This window comes from Patagioenas fasciata, chromosome 5, assembly GCF_037038585.1.
Source record: "Patagioenas fasciata isolate bPatFas1 chromosome 5, bPatFas1.hap1, whole genome shotgun sequence".
Taxonomy (NCBI): Eukaryota; Metazoa; Chordata; class Aves; order Columbiformes; family Columbidae; genus Patagioenas; species Patagioenas fasciata.
The window spans coordinates 4,463,923-4,490,159 of NC_092524.1; the positions used below are offsets into that span (position 1 = coordinate 4,463,923).

The 26,237-nt window shown below is 39.9% G+C and overlaps 1 protein-coding gene across 1 annotated transcript; it reads left to right on the top strand.

The window, feature by feature from the left end:
- On the top strand, positions 1–24,818 carry SLC6A5 (solute carrier family 6 member 5). The gene is made up of 13 exons (XM_065838531.2): positions 1–124; positions 421–594; positions 1,482–1,623; positions 2,058–2,190; positions 4,454–4,588; positions 6,767–6,870; positions 8,942–9,066; positions 11,689–11,801; positions 12,081–12,212; positions 12,894–12,993; positions 18,129–18,229; positions 21,287–21,454; positions 23,641–24,818. Exons 1-13 carry the CDS (start codon positions 16–18, stop codon positions 23,794–23,796), a joined length of 1,692 nt encoding a protein of 563 aa, XP_065694603.1. The 5' UTR covers positions 1–15; the 3' UTR covers positions 23,797–24,818.
- Positions 24,819–26,237: the final 1,419 nt, after the last annotated feature.

Here is a 26,237-nt window from a genome sequence, read left to right on the forward strand (position 1 = left end):
CTCATCCCCTATTTGATGATGTTGGCTCTAGCTGGGATCCCCATTTTCTTCCTGGAAGTCTCCCTGGGGCAGTTTGCTAGTCAGGGGCCCGTGTCGGTCTGGAAAGCCATCCCCGCCCTGCAAGGTGAGCGGAGCAGGAGCCGGCCCGGTTTTTGGGGAGCATGACCTGCACCCCCCTTCTTGCATGGCTTAAGCACCGCCGCCTCCCTTCGCCCCAGCTCCGCAGCGCGTCCGCAGGCGCGCAGCCGCATGCTACGGGCTCTCCCGCTGGTGTTTCGGCAGCGCCAAGCGCGCAACTTGCGCGGTGGTTGCGGGTGGATGCGCTCAGTGCCTGCGCCACACGAAGCCGTTGCTTTGCTCCCCGCCTCCCCCCGCGGCATTAACCGCGTTATTCTCCTCTCTCCCTCTCTCTTCTCGCAGGCTGCGGCATTGCGATGCTGATCATCTCGGTTCTAATAGCCATATATTACAATATTATTCTGTGCTACACACTTTTCTACCTTTTTGCGTCCTTTGTACCTGTGCTACCTTGGGCGTCCTGTAACAACCCGTGGAACACGCCGGACTGTAAAGATAAAAACAAACTTTTGTTAGGTAAGTTGGGACAGGCGCTTTTTTTTCCTTTTAATTTAATTTAATTTTTTATTCCCCCCACCTCTTTGTGGCTGTGGTGGGTTCCAGAGCTTTCTCTGGCTCAGCTGCACCACTGGGAGATGCCAGCAGAAAATGCGGGTGCCCGTCCCAGCACGGAGGAACCACGGCTTCCCAATGCTCTTTGAAGCGATTTGCATCATATGGGCGCTTCCCCTCCTTTTATTTAAATTTTCATCGAGGATAAATGGGATATTTCAACTATAACGCTAAAAAAAGCTCAACTTTATATACATATACATATACATATATATATATATATATATATATATATTCCCCCCCCCCCGGTAAAAACTGTGTAGAGGAGAAAGCACAGAACATAATGCTGTGGTTACCCCTGATTTTTGTGAAAGACGACTTCTTGGGCTTTAGCGGGGTTTATTTTCAACGGAAAAAAAGCCAAAAAAGAACCCCCAACAAAACAAGAAAACAGAAATAACAATTAAAAAAACCCAAACCAAACGAAAACAAAACCACAACCAACCCAAAAATATGAAATGAAACGCACTTTTGCAGACGACCCAAACCATGCAATGATCTGAAAAGTAAACCGAGTAAACGCCCTCCTGGAATTGCTGCAGGGACCGGGTTCCCCTCCCTGCATGACCCCGGCACCTTAAACATTTGGAATTAAGGGGGAAAGTCGTGAAATGTTTTAAGACCCAGTTTTCTCAGACCATTACAGTTTATGTAAGAAAATTGTTCCAGCAATCTAAAACACAGAACAAAAGTTCAAGTAACGTGTGTGATCTTATGTTTTTCATTGTCATTTTATACCAAACTTGAAAAAAAATTCGGCCTTCTTTTTTCCCCTTTTTTTCAATTCTTAGATTCCTGCATTATTGGTGACCACCCAAAAATACAAATCAAGAACTCCACTTTCTGTATGAGTGCCTATCCAAACTTGACTATGGTTAACTTCACCAGTGAAGGGAACAAAACGTTTGTCAGTGGAAGTGAAGAATACTTCAAGTAAGATCTGTCTTTGTTTGGAGACATTATGTTAATGTTTCTCTACAGTTCACTCTAACAGACCAAGCATCACTGTTTGGAAGACCAGAAGCACAATAGTTAAGGACAACAAATGATACCCATTTTTTTTTAATGCGTAGGGATGATGAAAGCTGAATTTCAAACACTGGATTATTTGTGTTCTGTTCCTACGGTGCTCAGCACAGCTGGGGTGTTGGCCCATGCCTGGTATTTTTATCTACTACTGCAATGCAGATAAATAAAATAATACATTGTAAGCATCATTGGAACCTTCTAGAGAAACCACTGAGGATACTGAAGCAAAACAAAACCATTGGAGGAATTTGCACTGAAATGCTGCCTGCACTTGCTGTCAATTTTTTTCCTTTAAAAAAATATTTTATTTTATTTTATTCTATTTTTTTAATTCTTAGGTACTTTGTATTGAAGATTTCAGCAGGGATTGAATATCCTGGTGAGATCCGATGGCCCTTGGCACTGTCTCTTTTCCTAGCCTGGGTGATTGTATATGCCTCCCTTGCCAAAGGAATCAAGTCATCGGGAAAAGTAAGAAAAACATTTGTGGTGATACATTTAGCAGAAAACAGTGTGCTGCTTCAAGGGAATCACATTCTTGTTCAACACGGTGAATTACTGATAATTATTTGCAGTAAATGGCTAAGTATTAGTGAAGTGACATTTTCCCGTCTAGTCAAAACAGGCAAACAAAAAGGATTACTTTGGTTCAGGGTTTGTTCCCTAATCTTCAGTAACTTTTAAATGAGCTTTTGAGCTGTGCTCAGCAGTTGGCTGGCAAAAAAGGTCCCTTCAGCAGCTTTCTCTAGTCTGTGTGGGTTTCATTAAAGTCCTGCAGTCACCTTATGTGTCACTGCACTCCTGGAAACTGCGATATAAATCAAGGTGTAACACGTTTTTAAATCAGAACTGAACTCAAATTGTGCTATGGTGAGTATGCCCAGTGACAGCGTGTCTCCCCTTTTCCCATATCGTGTGTCATCTCTCTCAAACTCTTCCTTGCGGCAACCCGGCTCCTTGCTCTGTTTCTCTGGCATCTCACACGTCGTTCTCTCCGTCGCCCTTCAAATCTGCAGTTTCTGCCATGGCTCTAACTAGCAACTGTGTCAAGAGGAGCATGTTCTATTACTGACATGGAAGTACAAGCATTCAAATTGGCCAGGCAGCCATCTGAGCACAGAAATGCGGATTTTTCTTCAGCAGCAGCAGCAGTTTGGATGATTTTGGTTTTTTTATCTTCTTTTTTAATTATTATTTTTCTTTTTAAACTTGCAGGAATGCAGTATATGAGACTTCTCCATCAATGCCATTGCAATTAGCATGTAGGTTAAAATGTTAGATGACGACATAGCAAAAATCCAGCTTATTTACACAGAGTGGACTGAGAAGATCAGGAAAAAAGCTGCAGCAAAATAATTGGATATTTCCTGGGATAGAGATAGTGAATATGCCGAAATAGCTGTGTGTTTTCTAGAGTTCACAGAATCCCAGAATGTCAGGGGTTGGAAAGGACCTCGAAAGCTCATCCAGTCCAATCCCCCTGCTGGACCAGGAACACCCAGATGAGGTTACACAGAAGCCCAAGTGGGAGAAGCTAATTGATGCTATGGTGGGCTTATTATTGAATTTATCAGTTGGGCACAGGGTTTCTGATTCCAAGCCATCTCTTCACATCCAGAAGCTGACACCATATGTTGGGAGGTAGCTTGGGGATTAGCAGAAAATCCAGAGACTCAGAGTGCCAGGGGAAATTAGAGATTTTTTTTTTCCTTATTTTCCTACCTTAGTGTGATAGGAAAAACTGTTTTATGAAGGCCAGAGCCAAGAAACAGGTGAATAACTTGGGTTTGGATGTGGCAATAGATATTCCTTGAAGTGAGTCTTAGTGGCCAAGAAAGATGTTGAGTCCTTGTTGTCAGGGTTCGAAACCCTTTATTTATGCGCAGATGAGTTCAGTCTATTCACTGCACAACCATTCATCAGGACAACAGCTTGAAACAGCAAAGAGAAGGTTGGGAAAGCAGTTTGAAAAGTCACTTCAGCTCGGAGGATTCTGGACCCTGTAAGATTCAGAGGTTAATGTGAAAAGGATTTGAAATGCTTTTGGGTACAGTGTACAGCTTCACTGGCCATAATCCAGCCATTTAATTTGACCACAGAGAGAGCTCAGCTCTGTTCTGGGTAATTATTAAGACATTAAGCAGACAACCTCTGTTGTGTATTTAGACATAATGATGATTAGATCTATCTGGATTGTTCCACTGACTTTTTAAAAATTTATTTTAATTGGAACCATATACATTTTCACGGCGATATCTAATTATTAAGAGGTACAAACAGTAATGAAAATCTTTAGGCCTAGTGAAATACAGAGAAATACATAGAAAAAAATCAGAACTCTAAGTGATACTGAATGGCTCTACTTATTTAGTATCCATTGAGCTTTGTCAGTTTACTCTGGGAAAGGATCAAAAGTGATATTTCCATTTAGCTCTAAATTCCTATTGTTCCTCTCCAGACTTTATTTTTTGCTTTTTCCTCTCCCTGTCTAGAATCCCAAATCTCACCGCTGTTGCTGTTGTCATTATTCCCGTTTCCAGCAGCAAGAAGAGCTGTTAAATTTCCGATTTCCTGGGAAATAGCCCTGTTGTCTTTCTACTTTTATCCTCTGGCTATTGTCCCTGAGACTAAGTGATCACTTTCTTCAGGCAGTAATGTAGCACTTGTATTTCCCTTCCCCTCTTCTTATACATCTGAATAAGCCCTTTCAATAATCTTTTCTTTGTCTGTCCAGGTGGTGTACTTCACAGCTACATTCCCATATGTAGTTCTCATCATCCTCCTTATAAGAGGAGTAACTCTGCCCGGAGCTGGAGCTGGGATCTGGTACTTCATCACGCCCAAGTGGGAGAAGCTGATTGATGCTATGGTGGGCTTATTATTGCACTTATAACTCTGCCAGGGTGAATAATTCATACAGATTTTCTATGTGCAGAGACAAATATTGTCATCTGTGGAAACTTGTTTTTCACCGTGGGTGGAATGTTGTTGCAGTGGATGTTGGTTATTTGCGCACATAACATTTTTTAGGCATATTATTCTAGATAAGGTGTGTACTTTATGTTTAGTATTTCACCTGAATCTCTCAGAGCAGGTGTGTTTGGAAAATAGGGAATTAGGAAGGAAATGTACATTTTCATACACTGGTGACTGATGGATGCTGCCTGGACTTGAACAAGCACAGGGAGCTTTCAGTAGGTTACATAATAAATCCATCTGCATTTCTTGAGGAAAACTCAGAATAGGTGTATTTTGCTCACTGAGCAAAGAAGATTGTTCTGAATATTGCATCTGAGACATTAGATTAAACAGAATCAAATTGCACATCCTAATTGAACTCCCCAGCAGCACATACGCATACAGAGAACGTCTGGGATCATTATCCTACCTGCATTTTAAAAACAAAGCTATTTGCTGTGCAGGAGAGAACAGAATTGAGAAACTCAGTACCTGGTTTTACTCTTTAAACATTGATTTTATGAGACGGAGATGCAGCTCTGCTTTGTCTCATTCTTGATTTCAACTGATTTCTAAAAAGCCATTTGATGCCAACAAAGCCAATCAAATGTGTTCCAAAAACACATGGAATTGTGTTTGTGTAGACATAAATACACCCATGGATTGTGTATTTGATGCGTGTCAGTCTGAAGTGTCTTGAGGCAGGAGACTGAATTGAGAGTTACGATTCAGACTCTTTTCTCTAGAAATTTTAGAGGCATTTTTAGCACCACCTCAGAAAATCTACTGACATTTTTTTTCGTTAAGAATTTTTCCCCTCTATCAATAATGATGCAATATCACACTGGTAGATTGATAATTAAAGCTGAAAGCAGTTTTCTGGGTGAAATGTGCAGATCTTAATTTCCTTAATATCTCTGCAATAATGGGTATTTTGGTTCTTTGGTGATGGGAGTATTATATCTTGCAAACCATACAGAAATTAATTTTGCATTAAATACGAGCATTTTTGGATCCCACATTATTCAACAAAGGAAGCCAGAACTGTTGCCTTTTGCAAAATGGGGCTGTCTGAATACACTAAGTATCTGTATAACCCTGGGAAAGTGTTTGATAATATCGAGGTGAGTTTCTGGTTTTGATTTTATTTGCAGTTTTAACATGAATTAAGAGCTGTATATTACGGTCAGCTAGATGAAGGACTGACTGCTTGCTGGCTGGTAGCTTTTAAAGTCCTGTTTAAGCAATAGCTTCAAACCTGTTAAGGTATATATAGGTCCACTGTATATCTATGCAGGGACCTGTATCTCCGCTTCTGCACTGTGGAACTGAGTGGAAAATCAGACTTTGTAGGAAATCTTGTCTACAGAAATATTAATGCTTCAAACATTTTTGCAAGTGATAAGTGAAACCAACTCTTTTGAAATTCCAGACAATTCAGACATGTTTTAACTAAATGAATTTTAGGCTTTGAAGAACTTTGTTACAGAACAAACAGTTTTTAATATGTTTTTTTAAGAGGCACTTGGTTGAACATGTGTTTTCTTCTGATGGAGGAAACTGGGCCCTGGTGTCTAAATAGCCATAACTTATGCTATGCTGTTTGATGCACACCTAATGACAGAAGTTTACCTTAATTTTAATGTACTCTCACTCATATGTAGCACATGAAGCAACACTGAGGGTCTTACATCTATCAAGAAGACAAAGTATTATTTAGGACCACTGGTAGACAAACCATCAGCACCCGATGCAGATTTTTCCTCTTGATTTATATTTTTCTTGCTGAATGTGTTTGAACTGATATGTGTCAAGAATATAGTTTGATATTTGTACCTTCTATATACAGCAAAGGTTATATTGTCATTCTATATGGGCTCAGGAAGCACAGCACTCCTCATCAAACGGGCACTATGTGTGGCAGGGCAGGATTTTGCTTTTAAACGTTTTATTGACATCCGTTGCTCTAAAGTTCATTTAAACTACTTATGTGTTAATCTCCTAACAGCAACATTTAATAGTGGTATTGATCTTTGCAATACTCTTTCCTGAAGCCGGTGCTATTTCCTCTCCTGTCCATCTTACTTAGGTTTGGAAGGATGCTGCCACTCAGATATTCTTCTCCTTATCTGCAGCATGGGGAGGTCTAATTACTCTCTCTTCTTACAACAAATTCCATAATAATTGCTACAGGTAGGTAAGAGTAAAACCCATCGACCTTATTAAACAGGTCTTGCCCAAAACCAGTCATCTTCCAATTTGCAGTTAAGTGGTTCGAAAACTGTCTTATTTTAAATTTTTCTTTAAATTTCCTTTTTTTTTAAATATATTGGGGGTGGGGAGTTTGTGTGTGGTTGTTTTGTTTGTTTTGTTTCTTTAATCTTTTTTTGCTCTGTGTATTCTATCTTCTCCCCAGTTCCTAATCTGCTAGTCTCAAAATAAGCCTGAGGCTCATTATAGTCTCCATTGGCTCTTTAGTTTCGGAATCAGCGGTTTTAGGTTGCAAGGCAATCTGGGAAGCTGTCAGGAGCTCTGAGCAGTGCTTCATTCCAACTGTGCCACTTGGCAACTTCTGCTGAAGAGCAGCCCCTGTGCAGAATGGGCTGAGATTCGCTGTTGGGAGACACACATGAATTTAACACCCAGTTTCTATATATATACGATTCTAGTCCCTCCTAATTGCTATTTTTTTTCCAGTTCCCTTCTAGTGCTTTTACATGTACAAAGTTATTGCAAGTTTCAAAATTTAAAATCACTTCTCTCTGAAATTGCGGAAAGTTATTTTTGCAAGGAAAAGTCGTTCTGGTGGCATGGGATGGTTTTTCATCAAAAAGCAGGCAAAAGAAATGTCTGCAGACGGAACAAACAAATGCAAGTGGCATTTGTAGAATGCTTCACTGCTGTTTTATTGTCTCTAAAGCCAATCTTGTTTTTACTGGAGTGAAATGTTCCTGACTCCTGCAATAGCAGATGTGCTGATTCAGGACACACAACAGCAGCACAGGGACTGTCCCAAGGGCAGCCTTAAAAGTCATTGCTGAATTAAGGCTTCAAAGCACACGGTCCTTGGGATTTGAACTCCCATATCCTCTAAGTACTGTATACAAAATACCTTGAAAAAGAAATGTGGATTTGGATTTTAAAAAGGAATTTAAAAAGTGTTTCCCACTAGTCTTCAAAAGTAAGTTAATTATCCTAAAATATGGATTAAAAAGTAACAGTAACTCCCACCCAGCAATCCTTCAGGTCCAATTTTAAAAATGCTTGTCCTGGGCTTTGATTTATGGTTTGTTATTGGTAATCTACAAATACGTTCAGAATACCAGGGCAAAAATGGGAGAAGCATCGTGCTATCTTTCTGAATTAATTTAGCGATCTTTTTTTAAGTTTGGAAAATGTTAATGAAAATTTTGAATTAAATATGTGGTAATGAAGTATAAAAATCTTACAGGTCTAATACTAAATACATGCTTCACCTGTGTTAGAGAGGGATATGGGAGACTGAAGCAGAAGTCATTAGAAAAGCTTAGTTACTTCTGATCTGGTTAATTTTACAACACATCTCGAATACTGCAATGAAGACAGACTATTTTCCCTTTTAATTTTTATATTCATTAGATTATAATATTGCAGACAAAATTGTAGTTTTCAGCTACATATTCATTTTAAACATCACAAAATGATCTCTAATTGAAGTAAATTTACATAAATTCACTTCATAATGCATACCTAAAATATGGTACTTAAAATTTATCTGGGTTTTTGAACAAGATCAGCATGTCTTTTTTTTCTATAGACCTGAAGAATTAACCTAATCATTCCCATTAAGAGATGCTCTGTTAGAGATTCCAGAAGTTTGCCAGCTCAGGGAGGTTCTTGACAGCTTTTCAGGCTGTATTTTGTTCTGATCCTGACAAACAAATAGCAGAAAGAATAAGCAATTCTAGTAAAATGAAAAATCAATAAATAAAGCAAGTGACTCGTTTGTTCCTCAGTCGTAGTAGTTAAAGGTGAAGTCGTTTGGACACACGTTTCATGAAGAAAATAATAAAAATCATATCAAGAATGTAATAATTATGGACAGGGATAATGAGGGCTGGTTTCCTGTCGAGTCACATGTATTTTCCCAATATAGCCCAGTATTCAGGTATGGATTTCTTCATATTCCCATAACACCAAAGCTGGAAAATGACACCAGGGAATCCCATCCCCTCCCTTGCATGTGTTACAACAAGGTGACGTTTCTTTTGTGTTTTCTTTTCAGGGACACGTTGATAGTCACATGTACCAACAGTGCCACGAGTATATTTGCAGGCTTTGTCATCTTCTCAGTTATTGGCTTCATGGCAAACGAGCTCAAAGTGAATATTGAAGCTGTGGCAGACCAAGGTAGGGTACTTAGACACCTGCTGGCACCTTCAGCTCTGTCATTAATGATGATCTTGATGCTGGAGGTGGAAATCATGCCTTCAAAGTGGAGCGGATTAGTAAACCACTTGTACGTAGGTATTTCTGTATGGCAGAAAGTACAACAGGAAGTCAAGATATTGCTTGAAGACCACACTACACTCGTCAAAATTATTTGTAAGGAGTTAGCTTCACTCCAGCACAGCTTCTTGACTCTACAAAGGAATGGACAGAGGGGGCACGGAGAGACACTTGGTTCAGCTGGTTTATCTCCCTGGAGATGACAGAATATTTAGCGCAGGGGGTCACAAACCCTCTCTGTTGGGTGCTTGTTGGTGGCCTTTGAGTGAGTGACTGTTCACAAGCTGGAGCTCTCTGTTCCCAGCTGTTTCAGCAGCTGTTCCAGGGGATGTGAAAAGAGCTGTTAGGAGAGAATCTTATTGCAGGGCTGTCAGTGCACTTGTGAGAGCACATTTAGGCTCTTTAAAAATAGTTCACAAGGGTGACACTTCACTGCTCATCATGGTAGGGGAAAGAAAATTTAGTCCCACAGTAGATGACGACTGTACAGTAGGCATAGAGTGAAGATTAAGGATAATTGCAGACCGAGTTAGCACATTAAATTAACAGAATTAAAAATCAGACTCAGCAAGTGGGGAAAAGAGCGAGCCATTGTCCCAGCCTACCCTTTTGTTTTTAATTCTGAAGTTGTGTTTCTCTTTGTAGTGAGGGAGATAACAACAAAAATGATGATGATGTCCCTTCAGGTTTTTAAAATCTTGAATTAAATTGGCAATAGAAATGGAAGGGATTTTCTTTTTTTTTTCCTCCTAAAATATTCATCTGAAATACATAGCATTTTTTTTTTCATTTAGAATCTTCCTTTCAGGAAAAAAACCCCTCATGAACCTGATGAACAACTAAAACACTCTTCATGGAGGGAAAAACTGGATGAGCTATTTTTGTTCTGCTCACACAGTTCGATTAAGAACATGCTGCAGTTGAAATATTTTAGTTATTTAAAATGAAAGTTCAATATCATTTGACTTTTTTTTTCATTTCAACACATATAGAACCTTTGGAGTTCTCCTGGCTTTAACAGACAGACGTTTAGAGAGTGTTCATACCCACCTAAGTCTCTGAGGATGGGAACCAGCCTCCCTGGCATGTGATGCCTTGGAGAGTTATGAGGGCCTGAGATGGAGAAGTGTGCACTTTCATATTCTGTAATTAAACTTTTCCTAAGAGTGTGATTAACAGGAACTCATTTTTCTGAGACTTAATTAAACTTCTATACGCAGGAAGCAAGTGCACACAGAGCCCTTATGTCTAATAGTCAAGAATAAATCTTTAATCAAGAGACGAAAGGACATGTTCATGAATATACAGTAGTTCTACGTGCACCTTCCTGTTCCCAAAAGCCATTTTAAAGGCAGTAACGCTGAGTCAGGTATAGTATTGTGGTGTTTTGATTTATTTTTTTAAGAATGGTGTTAATTCTCATATTTGTCTTTTGTTGAGAAGGAACTCCAAACTCTTCACAAAGTTGCCCGTGGAGAATATTTCACGTGCTGCTAAAACTCTATTTTTCTGCTGTACGTGCGACAGCAACGGTTCTCTCTGGAGCAAGAACAGTGTGGGGAGCTGTAGGAAATGGGATTCAATAATCTGGATTAGAAATGGCCAGGACAAAGTGAATTTGGAGCCCCTTCTTGTGGCGTGGGCCATGGAATTGGCACAACTTGGCTCCCATTTGTATCTCACCTGACAGGAAACATCCCCCAGAGCATCTGAAGTGGATTCTCCTTTAGCTGGGATAAATCGTGGTGCTACTGCCATATTCATCTGGCCTTTTGTCCCAGGCAGATCTAAACATACTTGTGAAAATAATTTTTCTTTACAATCAATAAAAATTATAGCCCAAGATATCAGACCTACAGAGAAAGGAAAATTCCTGGTTAAGGCTTTAAAAGGCCCCATCTCCTTATTTTTTTTGCTGTGCATTATTTAAGAATTTCTTGTAGTGGTGTTTGTTCTGTTTTCTTTTCTTTTTTTAAAAACTGGTGGTAGTTATTACCTTGTGTCTCGTATCAGCTCTGTGCATTCGTTATGTTCTCTCCTGCTCATTTGACTGTGTGCTGATGAGTTAAAGAGGAGTATTTTATTTTCTGTTCATCCTTGTCATACTGAGGGGTGGATGATCGCTGTGTTAATTTAGGGCTGGGTTGCTAATTGGCAGGGACAGTGGTAGGAATTCAATCACAGAGCAGGAAAGAAACAACTGCAGTACATGATCTTTCCTTGTCTTTCATATTTGGATCTATATATTAGTATACTGGAAAAATATGTATTCTGCAGCTTGGAAAGCAGGAGTGTTTTGAAACTTAGAGCAAAAATAGAAATTAGTCATGTGAGGCTAAATTCTGCAGTGGTTAAATCTTTCTGTAACTAAGAGACTGAATCTGATAATTTTTTACTTTTATCAAGCAAAGTGATATCATATTATACTTTGAAACATGACTCTTCACATCTCTTTCTTTTCCATTCAGTCAACAATGTTAATATTATGCAAGATATTCATAGCCTTTATTTTTTCATTTTTAGGTCCTGGAATTGCTTTTGTGGTTTACCCAGAAGCCTTAACCAGGCTTCCCCTCTCTCCCTTCTGGGCTATAATATTCTTTTTGATGCTTCTGACGCTTGGATTGGACACTATGGTAAACTGCTTTTGTTTCCCCTTCTTTTCCTTCTTGCGTTTCCTAATTATTTGTTTGGAGGACGGTGAGATTACTCACTGTTTTCCATGTGGTCAATGCTTTGCAAACAGAGGAATGAAGTAAGGCCATCGATGCGGAAATCATTTGGGTGAAGCTTTGTTGTTGACATCTGAGTGTTTAACACCTCAGATTCAAAATACTCTTACATTCTGTTATATCCAGTTGGACCACTTTGTGTCCAGTGTGCACTGAAATGACTCCTTTTGTTTTGTCTTTCAGTTTGCCACTATCGAGACCATAGTGACCTCTGTTTCGGATGAGTTCCCCAAATACTTACGGACACACAAGGCACTGTTCACTCTTGGGTGCTGCATCTCCTTTTTCATCATGGGATTTCCTATGATCACTCAGGTAATAATGTTGTCTTTGAGCATCACTGTCTGTTCCCAATCCCCCTCTGGTGGCCGTTTTCCTCCTCTGCAAGCTGCAAAAGATTAAGCTGAATTCTGCCACATGCGCAAAGACACCGAGTGAGACAAAAGCCTTCTCTCTTCTTTTCTCCTCCTTCTCCTTCTCCTTCTCCTTCTCCTTCTCCTTCTCCTTCTCCTTCTCCTTCTCCTTCTCCTTCTCCTTCTCCTTCTCCTTCTCCTTCTCCTTCTCCTTCTCCTTCTCCTTCTCCTTCTCCTTCTCCTTCTCCTTCTCCTTCTCCTTCTCCTTCTCCTTCTCCTTCTCCCTCTTTCTTTATAGATGCTCCGAGATAGATTTAAAAGACTTTGGTGTCCAAATCTTTCTGAGAATCAGACTGTTAAAGTTAACCCTTAGCCACACATGTCTAAAGCACTCATGTGAGTTAGGAATTCATTTAAGAAAAAAAAATGTATATCATACAGACCTGCACACCAGTTTTGCGTGCCTTCCCTCCCACATTAGGTATATACTGATAGTCTGGCAAACTGTAGAGTTAATAGTGAAATTCTCATCTACCACTGATAGTCTTCAGTGTATTTTGTCCACTAATTCCTCCAGCATTATAAACTCATAGAGATCAGCTATACGCCACAACTAATGGTTGTTTTCTTCCTTTTTCTCCAGGGTGGAATGTATATGTTACAGCTTGTGGACACTTATGCAGCTTCTTACTCTCTTGTCATCATTGCCATTTTTGAGCTTGTTGGAGTTTCCTATATATATGGTAAGAAAAGATACTGCTATTGGACAGCCTATGTCCAAGTAACATTTTAGCACATGGTAAGGTAGCTGGTAATGTGAAGTTCTTAAGGAAAGGAGTAACTTTGTTGTTGTTTTGTTTGTTTTTAATTAAAAGTCTCAAAATTCCTTTATTTTGAATGGAAGCATAAAAACGCTTAATTACTATAGGATTTCTCTATTAACGTGTATTCAAAAGACTTTTGTAGGGTCTAGTGTCCTTTTCTCACCAATAGCTTAAAACCAATGCTAAGAAATGAGTATAAGAACAGACCAAGCATTTAGTGACACTTCTCCAGCGGCTCTTCTCACTCCAACAGTTTTAGGGTTAGAGACTTCCTGAGCCAGAAGTGGTATCTTTGCATTTAACAACTTCTGAAGGATTTATTTTCCATGTACACATCCAGCTTTCCCTTTAGCCCATCTGTCCGTAACACAGAATCAAGACTATACAGCCGCTCAGACTGATTAATTATGCACGGTAGTGGCACCAGTTACATCAATCCATGTTGACATACATTAAATTATAAGGAAGATCCTCAGGTAATATAAAGCAGTGCAATTACCTTGGTGCTACTGGTATATCAACTGGTGATTTGCTCTCAAACTCGTCCAGGGCTTTTAGGAGATTGATTCTTGGAAATGTGTGATCTCAGATGGTTGTGCTGGGAAACGTGAAGATCTCCCTACATAACAGATGATTAATTTATGTCTAGAGCGTGGTGGTGCCACATAAAACTTGTCTTTAAAAGCAAAGGAAGATCTGAATGTCAGTGTTAAAGACAACAAAGATAAGGCTGTTTCTCCTGTTGCTATGGGCAGGAAATCATCATATATTTTATGTCAGCTAGACAAAAGCAATCCCAAGATGTTCTGTTGAAGGTGCACATTAGGAGCATGATCTTAGGCTCTGGTCCTGTGCACTGGATACTGAAACCTACCTACATTGTGGGGTCCACTCTGTAATATTAATGCATTAAAAAAATTGCATGTAATTCAAAACATACAGAATTTGTTGCTTTTGCTTGAGAAATGAGTGTTATAGACAGGACAGGGGATCATCCCTTCCTTGTTTCCTCTAATTTCATGGAAATACAGAAGTGTATTTTATCTCCACTGACATCCAATCCAGTAAGCAGGCTTGAGTGGTTTGTAAGCTGAGTCAGATGTGATCTAGTGAGGAAATGTTACAGGATGCAATGGGAAAAGTGAAAGCACTGAGAGCAAAGTTGATTAAAATTGATCACGGTTTGGTTGACCAAAATATTTGTTGTTTTTCATGTCCCTGAAATGTAAGTATTTTAATTAGAGTCAGTTTAGAAGTGTTGTCTCTATGAGTGAAATTACATTGGTAACTGCTATCAGCTTTACATTCAACCAGTCATCTCAAAGGACCTGAGCGTGATGCTTTGAGATATCTCCTTAAGTCCAGAGATGGATCTTGAGGGTTATTTAGCAGAACTCCTGGTTTCAAACATCAGTGCTGGCAAGTTTTGCTATTGCTCTGTGCTTCCTTTTCCATGAAGACACACAACCTTTGCCCATTCCCTTCCCCAGTCACTACCAGGTTTAGCATTTACCTGTTCTTCTGGAAACCCCACCAGGTACGTGTCATTTGAGACATAATATCTGGTTATCATACTGACCAGTTTCCCAATTTACCTAAAAATCAATACAATTCCATAAGAGTTGATGAGTGGGAATGCTCAAGAAGAGTATAATGGTTTAATTATTTTTTATCCCTTCTTCCTCCTCATCTTTTTGCTGGGATCATGCCTGAAAAAAGCTGCACTAAAGCCCTAGATGTGATCCCTCTTCCTTGCAGCATTATCCACAGCGTCACCCGGTCTCTGCCAAAAAGGTTGTCCCCTTTAAAGTCATTGGATTCTTTGTTCTGGATGTTTTTAAAGAAGGGCGAAGGTAAACAGGGAGGAAATTTCTGGCTCTGTTCCTCCTCTGAACACTGTGTGGCAGAAGCACCACAAACCTGCCTCTGTGGAACAACATCTTATTCAGCTTCTAAGTAGAATTGTTCTGGCTAGTGCCTGCTTTGGCCAACAAATTCAGTATCCCTTAACATACTATCTTACATGAAAACCATAAAATAATACAGAAATAGTTATAGCACTGCAAAGGAAGGACTTGAATAGAGGAGAACTTTTTTTTGGAGTTACCTATTACTTTAATGTAATCAGACTTGGGAAAAATCTGCCGATTACAAATCATTCTTCCCGTGCTTTCTGTACCAACTGATTGTTAATCAGCAGAAGTTAGTAAAGCCTTTGGTATGAACTATTTCAAAGAGTATTCCCTGGAATTAACCTTTTGCTAGACTAAGGAGCTTCCAGTCTTTTAGACAAAAAAGGAAAGGGTTACTTTACAATCATCGTCCGCTTGACTAATGTATTGTAGCCACTTCTGCTGCATTAAAGCTACTTTTCTAAGGACTTTTCATAGCGATACAGCTTGTATATTTGTGATTTGCATGTTGTAAACACAAGTGAAGCTGCTGCTCTTGTTATATTCCTTCAAGCAGTGCTTAAAATTGGCATAATATATTTTCAAGCTCTGACAAGCGCTGTTTTACACTCCACTGGCACCTTTCTCCATACACATGTACTCTTCATGGCAAGCAGGTTGGCACAATAGTGGCAGGTGCTTTTATGATGAAATAAATCTGTCTTTAGCTCTTGTTACATGTTCTGCTTGCTGAGCTCGTTGACATTTTTAAATTGAGAAGAGGCACACTTGGTTATTTCCTTGCAATCATTTATTTTTTCGGTAGAGTCAGTGCTACATAATCCAGCCAAATTCTGCTTTTATTTCACATGCTGGTATAGCTGTTTATTCTCCAGTTGTTTGGATTATGATGCATGATTAGTAAATAATAGCCTAGAGCTGTGGATATTAATTTAATCATCAGCGTAATTCCCACTGTTGCATTTTGTAACATGAAGCTAAACACAAAGACCCTTGTGCTTGACTAAAACGCTGTTGGAAACTGAAAATGTACAACCTTCACTTTGTTCATGCTCCTTCAACGTCTGTTTTTTGGCAGTCTGTTGTTGGGAAAGTTTGTCATCAGAGTGAGTGGAAACTGCTGCAGTGTATTTGTAGAAAGTGCTAGTAATTTTGAACATTTTACCTCTAGCAGAATGTTGTCTGCCTAGCTTTGCATTCTCCTTTTTAATGGATGTTATACCTGCAGCACCAGCGAATGCATCATACTACATTAGAGAGCAGACACTGAGATATGGAATATCATGTATTGTTTATTTCCCAAAGTTATTCAGCAGGCCTGACTGATCTGAGAGGGAGAACAGATATACTAAGATTTAATTGTCATTCTGTTAAGTAAAGCATCTTCTTTTTTTCCTGTGGAACTTGACAGTCCTATTTTCAATCTTCCACTGAGAAAGAGACAAGTACTGTGCAATTCCTGTATCTGTTTACATGCATTTGACTCCTGAACTGCTAATATTTAAAAGTACCTTAAACTGTGAATATCTACTGATGATTCCAAGAAGGGACTACATTTTTTAATTGGGGTTTCAAACAAATCTGTGCAGGTTGCACGAAGCTTGCACAAATTTTGGAGGCGGAAGCCCCGGTAACTGTTCAGTTCAGTATAACTCCTTTGCAGCGACAAGTGTGGTTGGAGTAAAGACATTCAGATGAACTTTAAACTTGGTGGAAAGACCCTTCAGCCCGTACCTTGTGCTGCTGAAGGGACCGACCCTGTGTGAGCACCTCCCAGGTGACTCAGTGCAAATGGTGCACTGAGCTGTAATAAGAAGGTATTATAAATAAAACACAGGGGTAAATCATTCGGTTGCAGCAAAGATCCCCTTTCAGGTCCATAACACGGTGACCTGGGGGGTTACGGTTGGTCCAGGTGTACAGGGCTCTGCTACAAAACGGAGAAGCACACGGTGGGTCAGATGGGTGCGGAAATACAGTGATTCCATGGGTCATAAAAATTACATGTATTTTACAGAGAAGAGGGTTTCTGAAGAACAGCATTTGCTGTATTCAGTAGAAAGAGAAAAAGAGGGAGAGAAATTACAGTTACAGAAAAAAAAAAGTGACATCTGGGTCAGTTTTCTAAGCTTTCATCTACTGCATGTTGTACTTTTCCCTTCCTCTAAACACGGCTCTTGCAATACCATCTTCTTGTTTAATTTCTGGATTTTTCTTCTCTGTTTCTTACCATAACTCAGTTTTTTAGCTTTTCTCTGACATGCTATCTGCCTGAACCAGCTTAGTCTGTGCTCACCCTCTGAGCTGGGCCTTTAGGGCTGCTCTAGCACCATTTATCCCTCCTGCTGTCCTAAAGGTGCATCAGAAGACACTGAATAATGAACCATTGCTATTTTTTCCCTTGTTAATTCTTGGAACAGTCATGTGGGTAGATTTATTTCTCCTTGACATCAACAGAAAGGCTTCAAAATTAGGCGGATCAAGCCTGGGGTTGATCCCTTCTTATATTTCTTTTGATCTGTGTCTTGCATCCTTTTATCAACTCCAGTAACTTGATAGATGCAATCAATACAACGATCTGAAGAATGAACATGTCAGCCGATCTGTTTGTTCAAACAGTATCAAATACAATTCAAAATAGTTACAGATGTTCACTAATAATTCCAAGTATTGCTTAAATATCAGTTGAAAAATATCAGGTTGTTATCAGTTTCACTGGTAAGTGATACAGTTGTACCCCAGTTACGTAGCGGGTCTAGAGAAGCTCAGGTATTGTCCATGTTGAAACAGGTGTACAGATACTAATTAAGTTTATCTTCACAGCAAACTATAACAAGTAGGCACATAATTGCACCTAGCCCGTACATACTATTTATGCTTTAATCCGAAACATGCTGAACACTTAATCTCTATGTAAAAGCTCAATTTTGCTTTAATCCTCAGGAAGTAAATATTTTTATTAGAATGCTTCCCACCATAACAGTCTAATTTTTGACTGTGTCGTTAGATCCTCCACTGAAATTTTCAACCAACAAATCAGTTTGTTTTTCTAACGAGACACAAGGAATGTCACAAGAGCCATGTTGTAAATAGCAGCTGGTTTCTTTCACACCTAATTGCATTTACATTTACTGTTCACAGGATTGCAAAGATTTTGTGAAGATATCGAAATGATGGTTGGATTCCAGCCGAGTAAATTCTGGAGAGTCTGTTGGGCATTTGTGACCCCAACTATTTTAACAGTAAGAACAAATATTTTTTAAGCTATCTTCTCTAAAGAGTTTTGTTGTTCTTTCTTCATCATCCATGATGTTTCTGAGTGGTATTAATTAGATTTTGGACGCTGATATCTAGACACACACGTGTGCGCACACGTGTTCTTGTACGTGGATGTAGCAGCCAAAACAGATCATAGCTAATGGTATTTTTGCAAGAGATGGATGGTGATTATCCAAGTGTTGCTGTGGAAGCCTGTCCCTGTCTGTCCAAAATGCTCGTATGGCATACTGCAGAATTTTTTATTATTGTGTATATATATATGTGTGTGTTAAATGTATTTGTACATATATATATACACATAGGGAGAGGAAATTACACGATTCCCCTGTCTGTCCTCAGGATGAGCTGGGAAAAAACCATTTATTGAGTCACAAACTAATTGAAGAGACACACTTTGGAAAGCTTTACGTGGAAATTTGAATGACAAAGTTTTAGGTGCAGAGATGGAGCTATTTTAGCAAAGGTAGAAATAGCGATGAGCTCCATAACAAATAGAAATCCCTTCAGTTTCTCTTAAAAAAAACCAAAAACAAGAAGAAAAATAGGGGAAGGAAAAAAAAAAAAAGAAAAAGAAAAGGTGAAAAAAAAAACCTAATAAAGGAAAAACGGGGCTTTTGTTTCCAGGCCCCGGAGCCGCAGGGGACGCGGCCGCTTCCCCGTCGGCACCAGCAGGGGGCGCTGGCGGCGCGCTGGTCATTTTTGTGCGTGCTATTTTAATTTATTTTATTTTTAATTTGCACTTCCACCCCGACCCCTGGCGTAACCCTTCACTTCAAATGTAAATCTCCATTTAATCTCAAAGACAGCACGTTCTCAATTTTCCCAAAACTACACACTTTTTTTTCCAAGTCCAAGTGTCCACTAATAACCATATCTACATTTAGTGCCTGGCTCTCTAACACACTGTCTCCTTTATATTTTAACCTAAGTACAGATACAATCTTTAATTGCATATCATGTTTTGGCACAAGAAGGAAATAATTCTTGCAGCCGTTTCAAAAGCCTTCAGCTTGAGAAGTCTGTATAAAAGCACCGAGCTTTCTTTCAGCCAGATTTTGTGTTTGAGAGCAGGTACTTCAGTCTGTGAGTCCTCAGACTTGGGCCACGAGTGTGGCAAGATGATCAGGGCTGTAGAAATTCTGCATTTCACAGCAGTGCTAAATAGTTCGTATGGGTATTCATAGATAGAGGCTGAGGGAGCTGGGGTGGTTTAGTCTGGAGAAGAGGAGGCTTAGAGGTGAGCTCAGCACTCTCTAGAACGACCTGAAGGGCAGTTCTAGCCAGGTGGGGATTGGGCTCTTCTCCCAGGCAGTCAGCAATAGGACAAGGGGGCATGGGCTTCAACTCTGCCAGGGGAAATTTAGGCTGGATATTAGAAAGCAATTCTGTGCAGAGAGAGCGGTCAGCATTGGAATGGCTGCCCAGAGAGGTGCTGGACTCACCGGCCCTGGAGGTTTTTAAACTGAGACTGGACTAAGTGCCATGATCTGGTAAATGGACTGGAGTTGGACCAAGGGTTGGACTTGATGATCTCTGAGGTCTTTTCCAACCCAGTCGATTCTGTGATTCTGTGATTTTTAGGTAAGAAAAGTTACTCAATTTTCTGAAAAGACACATTTTGCAACAGTAAATATATTGTCAGCTGGGTGGGGTGAAGCACCAAAATGGTGACTCTTTAGTCCTTTTTGGTATTTTTAATTCTGGAATGAGGGTTTTTTTGTCTGAAAACTGAAAAGGTTTAGTTTTTGCGGACAGGAATGCATGTGTGAAGGGACGAGGGAGTTTGGGTGGACTCCACAAAATCCTGAGTTGCAAGGAAAAGAAACTTGCTACAAGGAGAACAATGTCTCCAATGGGCACAATGAAGATATTTCACCTTCTTGCACAGATTTGCTTTACCAATTGTCCTCACTGAAGAATATTATCGTTGTGCATGAAAAACAGGTAGATATGTCTTACCTATCCAGTGGTAATTGTTGTTTGATTGTGACAATATATAGGTATAGTTTGTAAATCCGTTTTTAAAAGTTTGAAGACAAAGCCCAGTTTAATCGATAGTATCAGGCTAACATCAATAGCAATGTATTTTTTCTCTTGTTAAAAACAAAAGCGTGTGCATGTGGGGTTTTTTATATCTTTTTGTCTTCCAATGGTTGTGTTCAAGATGCTGCCTTAGACCCATTGTTACGCTTTTGTACAAATTGCTCGGTTCCTTTACTGATCAGACTCACACTCTTAGTAATCACGACCAGGGAATAGGAAATTATGTTGTCTCTTGAGCAAAGCAAATTTGGAAAGCAAACAAAGTCACTTCAAACTTGCATGTTCTGTTGTTGTTCCCTCCCAATGTAATATTTAGTGAACTTGTGGTGAGAAATAAATTGACACTGATCAGTGGTAATGCAATTTTTATGCAATGGAAACAGACAAAGCAAAACCAAGCAATACATTCTTGTCTGTTATTGCTTCTGTAAAGCTAATATTTGATACATTTGGATAGTCCAATATTAGACTTTCAATTACTCCACATCTCTGGAAATAAAACTGATCATTTTTATACGTGCCTTCACCTAGCTATACTGCTATAAATCTTCTGTGTGCAATTATGGCGAGCACAGGCATTTCCCAAAAGTTACTGAATTATGCACAAATGTAAGCAGATATATTGCTATTCATACAGTAAGTGAAATGGAGTAACTTAGCATAATCACATTAGGTAAAACTGCCAATAGACCATGTAATAAAGCATGTTACTCTAGGGGCAAGATTCTAATTCCAATTATTCTGGCATAAATACAGTGATTTTTGTGGGATTTTGCAAGATTTGCATGAAACTCATTAGATTCAGACTCTGACCTGTTTATTACAGCTTGTGGGAGCACCCTGCCTGAGGTGTATATACTTTATATACTTTTATCTGTATTCCATATATACCAGCTCTGTGTGTGGATACCTACCATTTGTAGGCTCGTTTTGCTTATTCAAACATATTGATTTTTGCTTTCCTTCTTTGTTTCCAGTTTATTCTTTGCTTCAGTTTTTACCAATGGGAACCGATGACTTACGGAGCTTACCACTATCCTGGCTGGTCCATGGTGCTTGGGTGGCTGATGCTGGCCTGCTCCGTTATCTGGATCCCAGTTATGTTTGTGATAAAAATGCATCTAGCCCCGGGCAAATTCATTGAGGTAACGCTTCTGTCTCTTTTTTTTGCTGCTTAAAAATATGGTCACAGGAGACTGTTTTATTTTACATTGATTTTTGTGGTATTGAATGTCTAATAGTACTAAGATTACTTTCTGGTAAGCTAGTTGTTGCGTTGCAAAGAGATGCTCAGTTGATTTAAAATGCAGACCTGCTATTCCCCATTCCTTGAAAAAATGCTCCTAAACTGTTAAGTGATTGCTTTTATGAGAACTAGGAGGAGTTACAAATCTCATAAGCCCCGGTGTGGTATTACTGAGAAAAAGTTGTTCTCCTGGCTCCATTGGCCTTTTGGCAAACGCCATGTGTAGGTGCAGGAAGCACCAACTGCTGGTGTGAGTTGCATGGCAACGAGCTCAGCAGTCAGTGCTGGGAGATGAAAATCAGGAGTCGCCTGTTTGCGAGGTGGTTGGGTACCCGAGTCATCCGGGATGCGCTCCAGGAGGTTGTGCTACTTGATAAAGTTCAGGAATAAGACATATGAAAAGACCTCGCGCTCTACGGCTCAAACTACTCAATATAATGCTTTGCTGACAATCTTTCTTCTACCCCTTCTTCATCTCTTCATTTTTCTTGGTTAAGCTGGTCCTCCCTGGCACTTGGGCTTAAAAAAATTCTAAGTGGTGCTTTCTTTTTATGCTGCTTTTGTTTATTTTGTAAATCAAGCTCTTGCTGGCCACCCTGGCTGTTCCCATCCCGTTGGCTCCTCGGCTCCTTGCCATGTCTTTCTCGTGTCAGAATTTCATCCCTTCGTTGCATTCCCCTTGTCATCTGAAGAAGTTCGGTGGTCTTATTTTTGGCCTTTGAGGCTTGTTTAGTTGTGTCCTCTCCTCGCTGCTTGTGCTGCTCCCTCCTCAGGATAAGGAACAGCACTCGCCACCTCTTTTCACAGCCACTTCTGCAGCTCAGCTCTCCTGCAAAACCCATCAGGGCTGTTACACGCCGCAAAAATGGAAAGGAGAGAAAATGTACTAAAATAGAATAATCTTTTTGTCTCTCAATATGTCACACTATGCACGCCCAAGGGAAAAGCCCGTGCTTTTCTGCTTCACGTGGAGCGAAGGAGTTTAATATGAAGTGGTGGGACACGCCGCGGAGAACATCCGAATACATGGTTGGCACGAGGCAATGAGGCCACTTATCTAAAGGGCCATTCAGCCCTTGTGTGGAGCACGTTGGAGTGTGTAGGTCAGGAGGCAACTGCTCCTACTGGAAACGAGCTAATGTGAAATTAGACTGACTTGTTCATCAGCTCATGAGTTTCTCACATTGAGACAAATTGTTCTACTTCAAGTCTTCTAACTTTTATTCATAGTACTGGCATATGTATTGCTGCAAAAATAGGGTGCACTCTTTACTGCCCCCCTAGTACGTGCAACCAAAGAAATGCCAAAATTTGGGTCTGTTTTAAAGGGGCTTTTGCTGAAGCTATTTCAGCTGTAGCCCAGTATTTCCCAAATACAGAGTCTGTTGCATAAAATTATTATGGTTGATTAGGGAGGTAAGAGTTGCAAACTGGTAATTAAGCAGAGATTAAAATAACTGATATAGAGGTCTGATTCACTTTATTAGGTAATAAACATATAATTGTTCCCTCTTAAGTCATCAGAAATATGTTTTCTTTCCTTTTTATCTGTAAACGCGCCAATCAAATTATATATTTAATAAAGAAGTCAGTGGAAAGATTAGGACATGTTTGTTGTTTGCCAGGTTAATGTTCTCCTCTTTCTTTTTTTCCTGCAGATAAAAATGAAACATTTTTTAATCTCAAAATTAAAATCTCTGCTCATTCATAGCAATGTATTCCTTTTTGGTCATTTGTATACCTTTGGGAAATATGCTAACCAGAAATCCAATTATTTTAATGCATTTACTCACTGCTTAGACCATTGGGCTAAGTAATTGTGCACATGTCCTTCAGTAAGTGAGCCTCACAATCTGTAGCCGTGGTTCTGAGCTCCCCTCATACGGTGCAGGGGAGAATGTATAATTAAAATCTGGGCACTTTATCCTCTATTAATCTTGCAAACTTTGCACAAAACAAACACTGAGCAGTGGAGCATTGCAGGGCCATCATCAATAATCTCAAATGAGCCTATCCTTGTTTCTTCTGCCTTGTAATTTGCTCTGTAACTTTGAATGAAACTCTTTTTCTCTCCCCCCATTGCAGCGACTCAAGTTGGTGTGCTCTCCGCAGCCGGACTGGGGTCCGTTTTTGGCCAAGCACCGCGGTGAACGTTACATGAACATGATTGATCCACTGGGAACCTCTTCCCTGGGACTTAAACTGCCAGTGAAGGATATAGAACTGGGGACACAATGCTAATAATTATTACATGGGTGGCGATAACATTGTCAGCCTTCTCTGATTTATTTTCTTCTTTTTTTCCATGTTGTTTTCCCACTGTTTCTTTTCGTTTTCACAGTGCCTGGAAGTGGTTGCTCAGGACAGCAGGACCTCCTGTTGCATGCCATAGGGAAGACCTACCGAGACCACTTCCAGGTGCAGGGGATGCCCATGACGTGTTCTGTACCTGGTGAAATAGCAAAAGCGTATTGTGCGGTGGGCGACATCCCAGATTTTTTTCAGGCCATGTAGGAATAAACAGAACACAAGGGAAAAATCTTTTAAGGAACTGAAGTGTGGAATCTGACCTGTTCCACACAAGCAACCTTGTATCAGGTAGCTATGATGGGATGGGGGTTTTGTTGCCAGTGTAATCAAAGGGAAGTTCAGCCCTCGGAGGGGATGGAAGTGAGGGAAGAAGGGGATCTCCTGCAGTCCTGCTAGAAATCCAGAATAAGGCTCTCACAGCAAGCGGGGTTGCTTTGTCTACACTGACAGCAGACCCTGACTCGTTGTGTCTCTGCAATTCTTCTATGATTTATGCTAACTTTGAGGACTTGTTATCTAAACGAGCGGAGATCCTTTAAACAGCAGACCAGGAAGCAATGTGTGAGATCAGAACAGAAACACCCTAATCCATTTGATCCTCTGTGATTGGGATTAACTCCATTTGAGTCTGGAAGCGGTTTGGAAATGGTACCAGACTGAGTACGTGTATGGGCATCGCTGTTTCAAGTACCCTCATATGTTTCTTTCGCTAATTTGAAATCTGTCATTTAAATCAAAAATGCTTCAGCGATACCAAGTGTCTGAAGCCTTGCTCCACACTAAGTACACCTGTGGTTATACTCACTCCAATACTCTGAACATAGTTTTCCTTGCTTCTCTGCTTTTGTTTACAGTATCTCAAGAAGCCATCATATAATTTGTGCCTAACTTTGTATTCTTACAGTGGAAAGTGTAGTCTAGTTACCACCGGACAACAGTTATTAGAAGTTAGATGTGCTGTTCAACTTTGTGACTCCTCATTCATTCTCCTATAAACATCTTTATATAAACCTTAGATGATGTATTCTTCTCTTTCAGCCAATGGGGAAACAGCAGAACCCCACTTGTCTATATATTATATATATAGCACGTAAATTCTTCAAAGCAGTATTCTCTCTGAAATGTACATAGTTGTGGGGTTTTTTTTCTCATTTAAAACATTTTCATTAAATCAAAAACCAAAACCCCCACCAATTAACTGCTGCAATCATCCACATGGATGCAATATTAGATATACAAAATGCGAGGGTTGGGGGGAGAGGAGATTATAGTAGATGGCCATTATAACATCGCATAACAATAGGACATTCTAAATCACTACATTTTAGAAATCAGATATAAGTTGTGATATAAATGTTAGATTTAAATAGTTTTGTTACCTATTGGGCCAAATAAAAATAGAGCTTTTAAAGAGTATATTTATTTACCTGAATAGAAAATTAGCCCAATTTATTGTAAATGCACTAGAATGAGGGAGAAAAATATATCTTCAATAATTGGCAAAACCGTAACCTTTACTATCTTGTTATATCCTATACATACATATATGATATTTTTTAACAGTGATCAGTGTTCACGTAGTGTGTACTAGTGATGTTTTATGTCCCTATAAATATGTTATCAATCAGTGTAGAGATGGTAAGCTTAGAGTAGTTTAGCCTGTTTTTTCCCTCCCCACACACACTACTGTAGTAGCCAGTAAATGTTCTTTCCTTTCAGGGGACTGTTTCTGTCCCGTCCTTCTGTCTGTCTGTCTTCATAATACAGGGTCTCAGGTAAATCTTCAGTTAACGTGTGTCTGTAGATCAGTAGACGTGTTGTTTCATCCCATTGACAGAAACCAAACCTAAACCTTACTGTAACTCTTCCACAAAATGAGCTTATTTTCTCTCTGTGTGTGTATATATATATGTATATTAAATATATTAATCATTTTGCTGAACTTCCTCTTTCACGGGGCAATTAGTGTTGCCAGTTCTAGGCACTGCTGGAGACCTTTAATCCTCACGCGGGACAAGCGAAGCGCCATCGGGGGTTGTCACCAAGCGAAGCCACGGCAGATTTTGCATTGTTTTGCGAAAAGTTTCCACTCCACAGGCTCTGTCGGTCCCCGACTCGCTCGGCAGCGCGATGGGACCATGAGCTTCTCTGCCTTAAAGCTGAGCCCCCTCGTTTCAGCTTCGCCTTCTCTTTCAAAAAGGGGGTCGCTATTCTTACTCCTGGCTTTTATTTTCCTAGCAGAGGCAGGTTTGAGATGCCATGGTCTGTTTGATGGGATGAAGGTCCATAAAGATGAGCTGGAAATGTGGCCACTACATCTATGTGGGCTTGAGGGGCAAAGAAAGGAACCTAAATCAGCATCTCTAATGGGA

Coding starts and splice junctions, on each gene's coding strand:
- SLC6A5 (XM_065838531.2), top strand. CDS start 16: ATGATGTTGGCTCTAGCTGGGATCCCCATTTTCTTCCTGGAAGTCTCC. Junction 1,624..2,057: donor GGAAGTGAAGAATACTTCAA/GTAAGATCTGTC, acceptor TTTAATTCTTAG/GTACTTTGTATTGAAGATTT. Junction 11,802..12,080: donor CGCTTGGATTGGACACTATG/GTAAACTGCTTT, acceptor TTTGTCTTTCAG/TTTGCCACTATCGAGACCAT.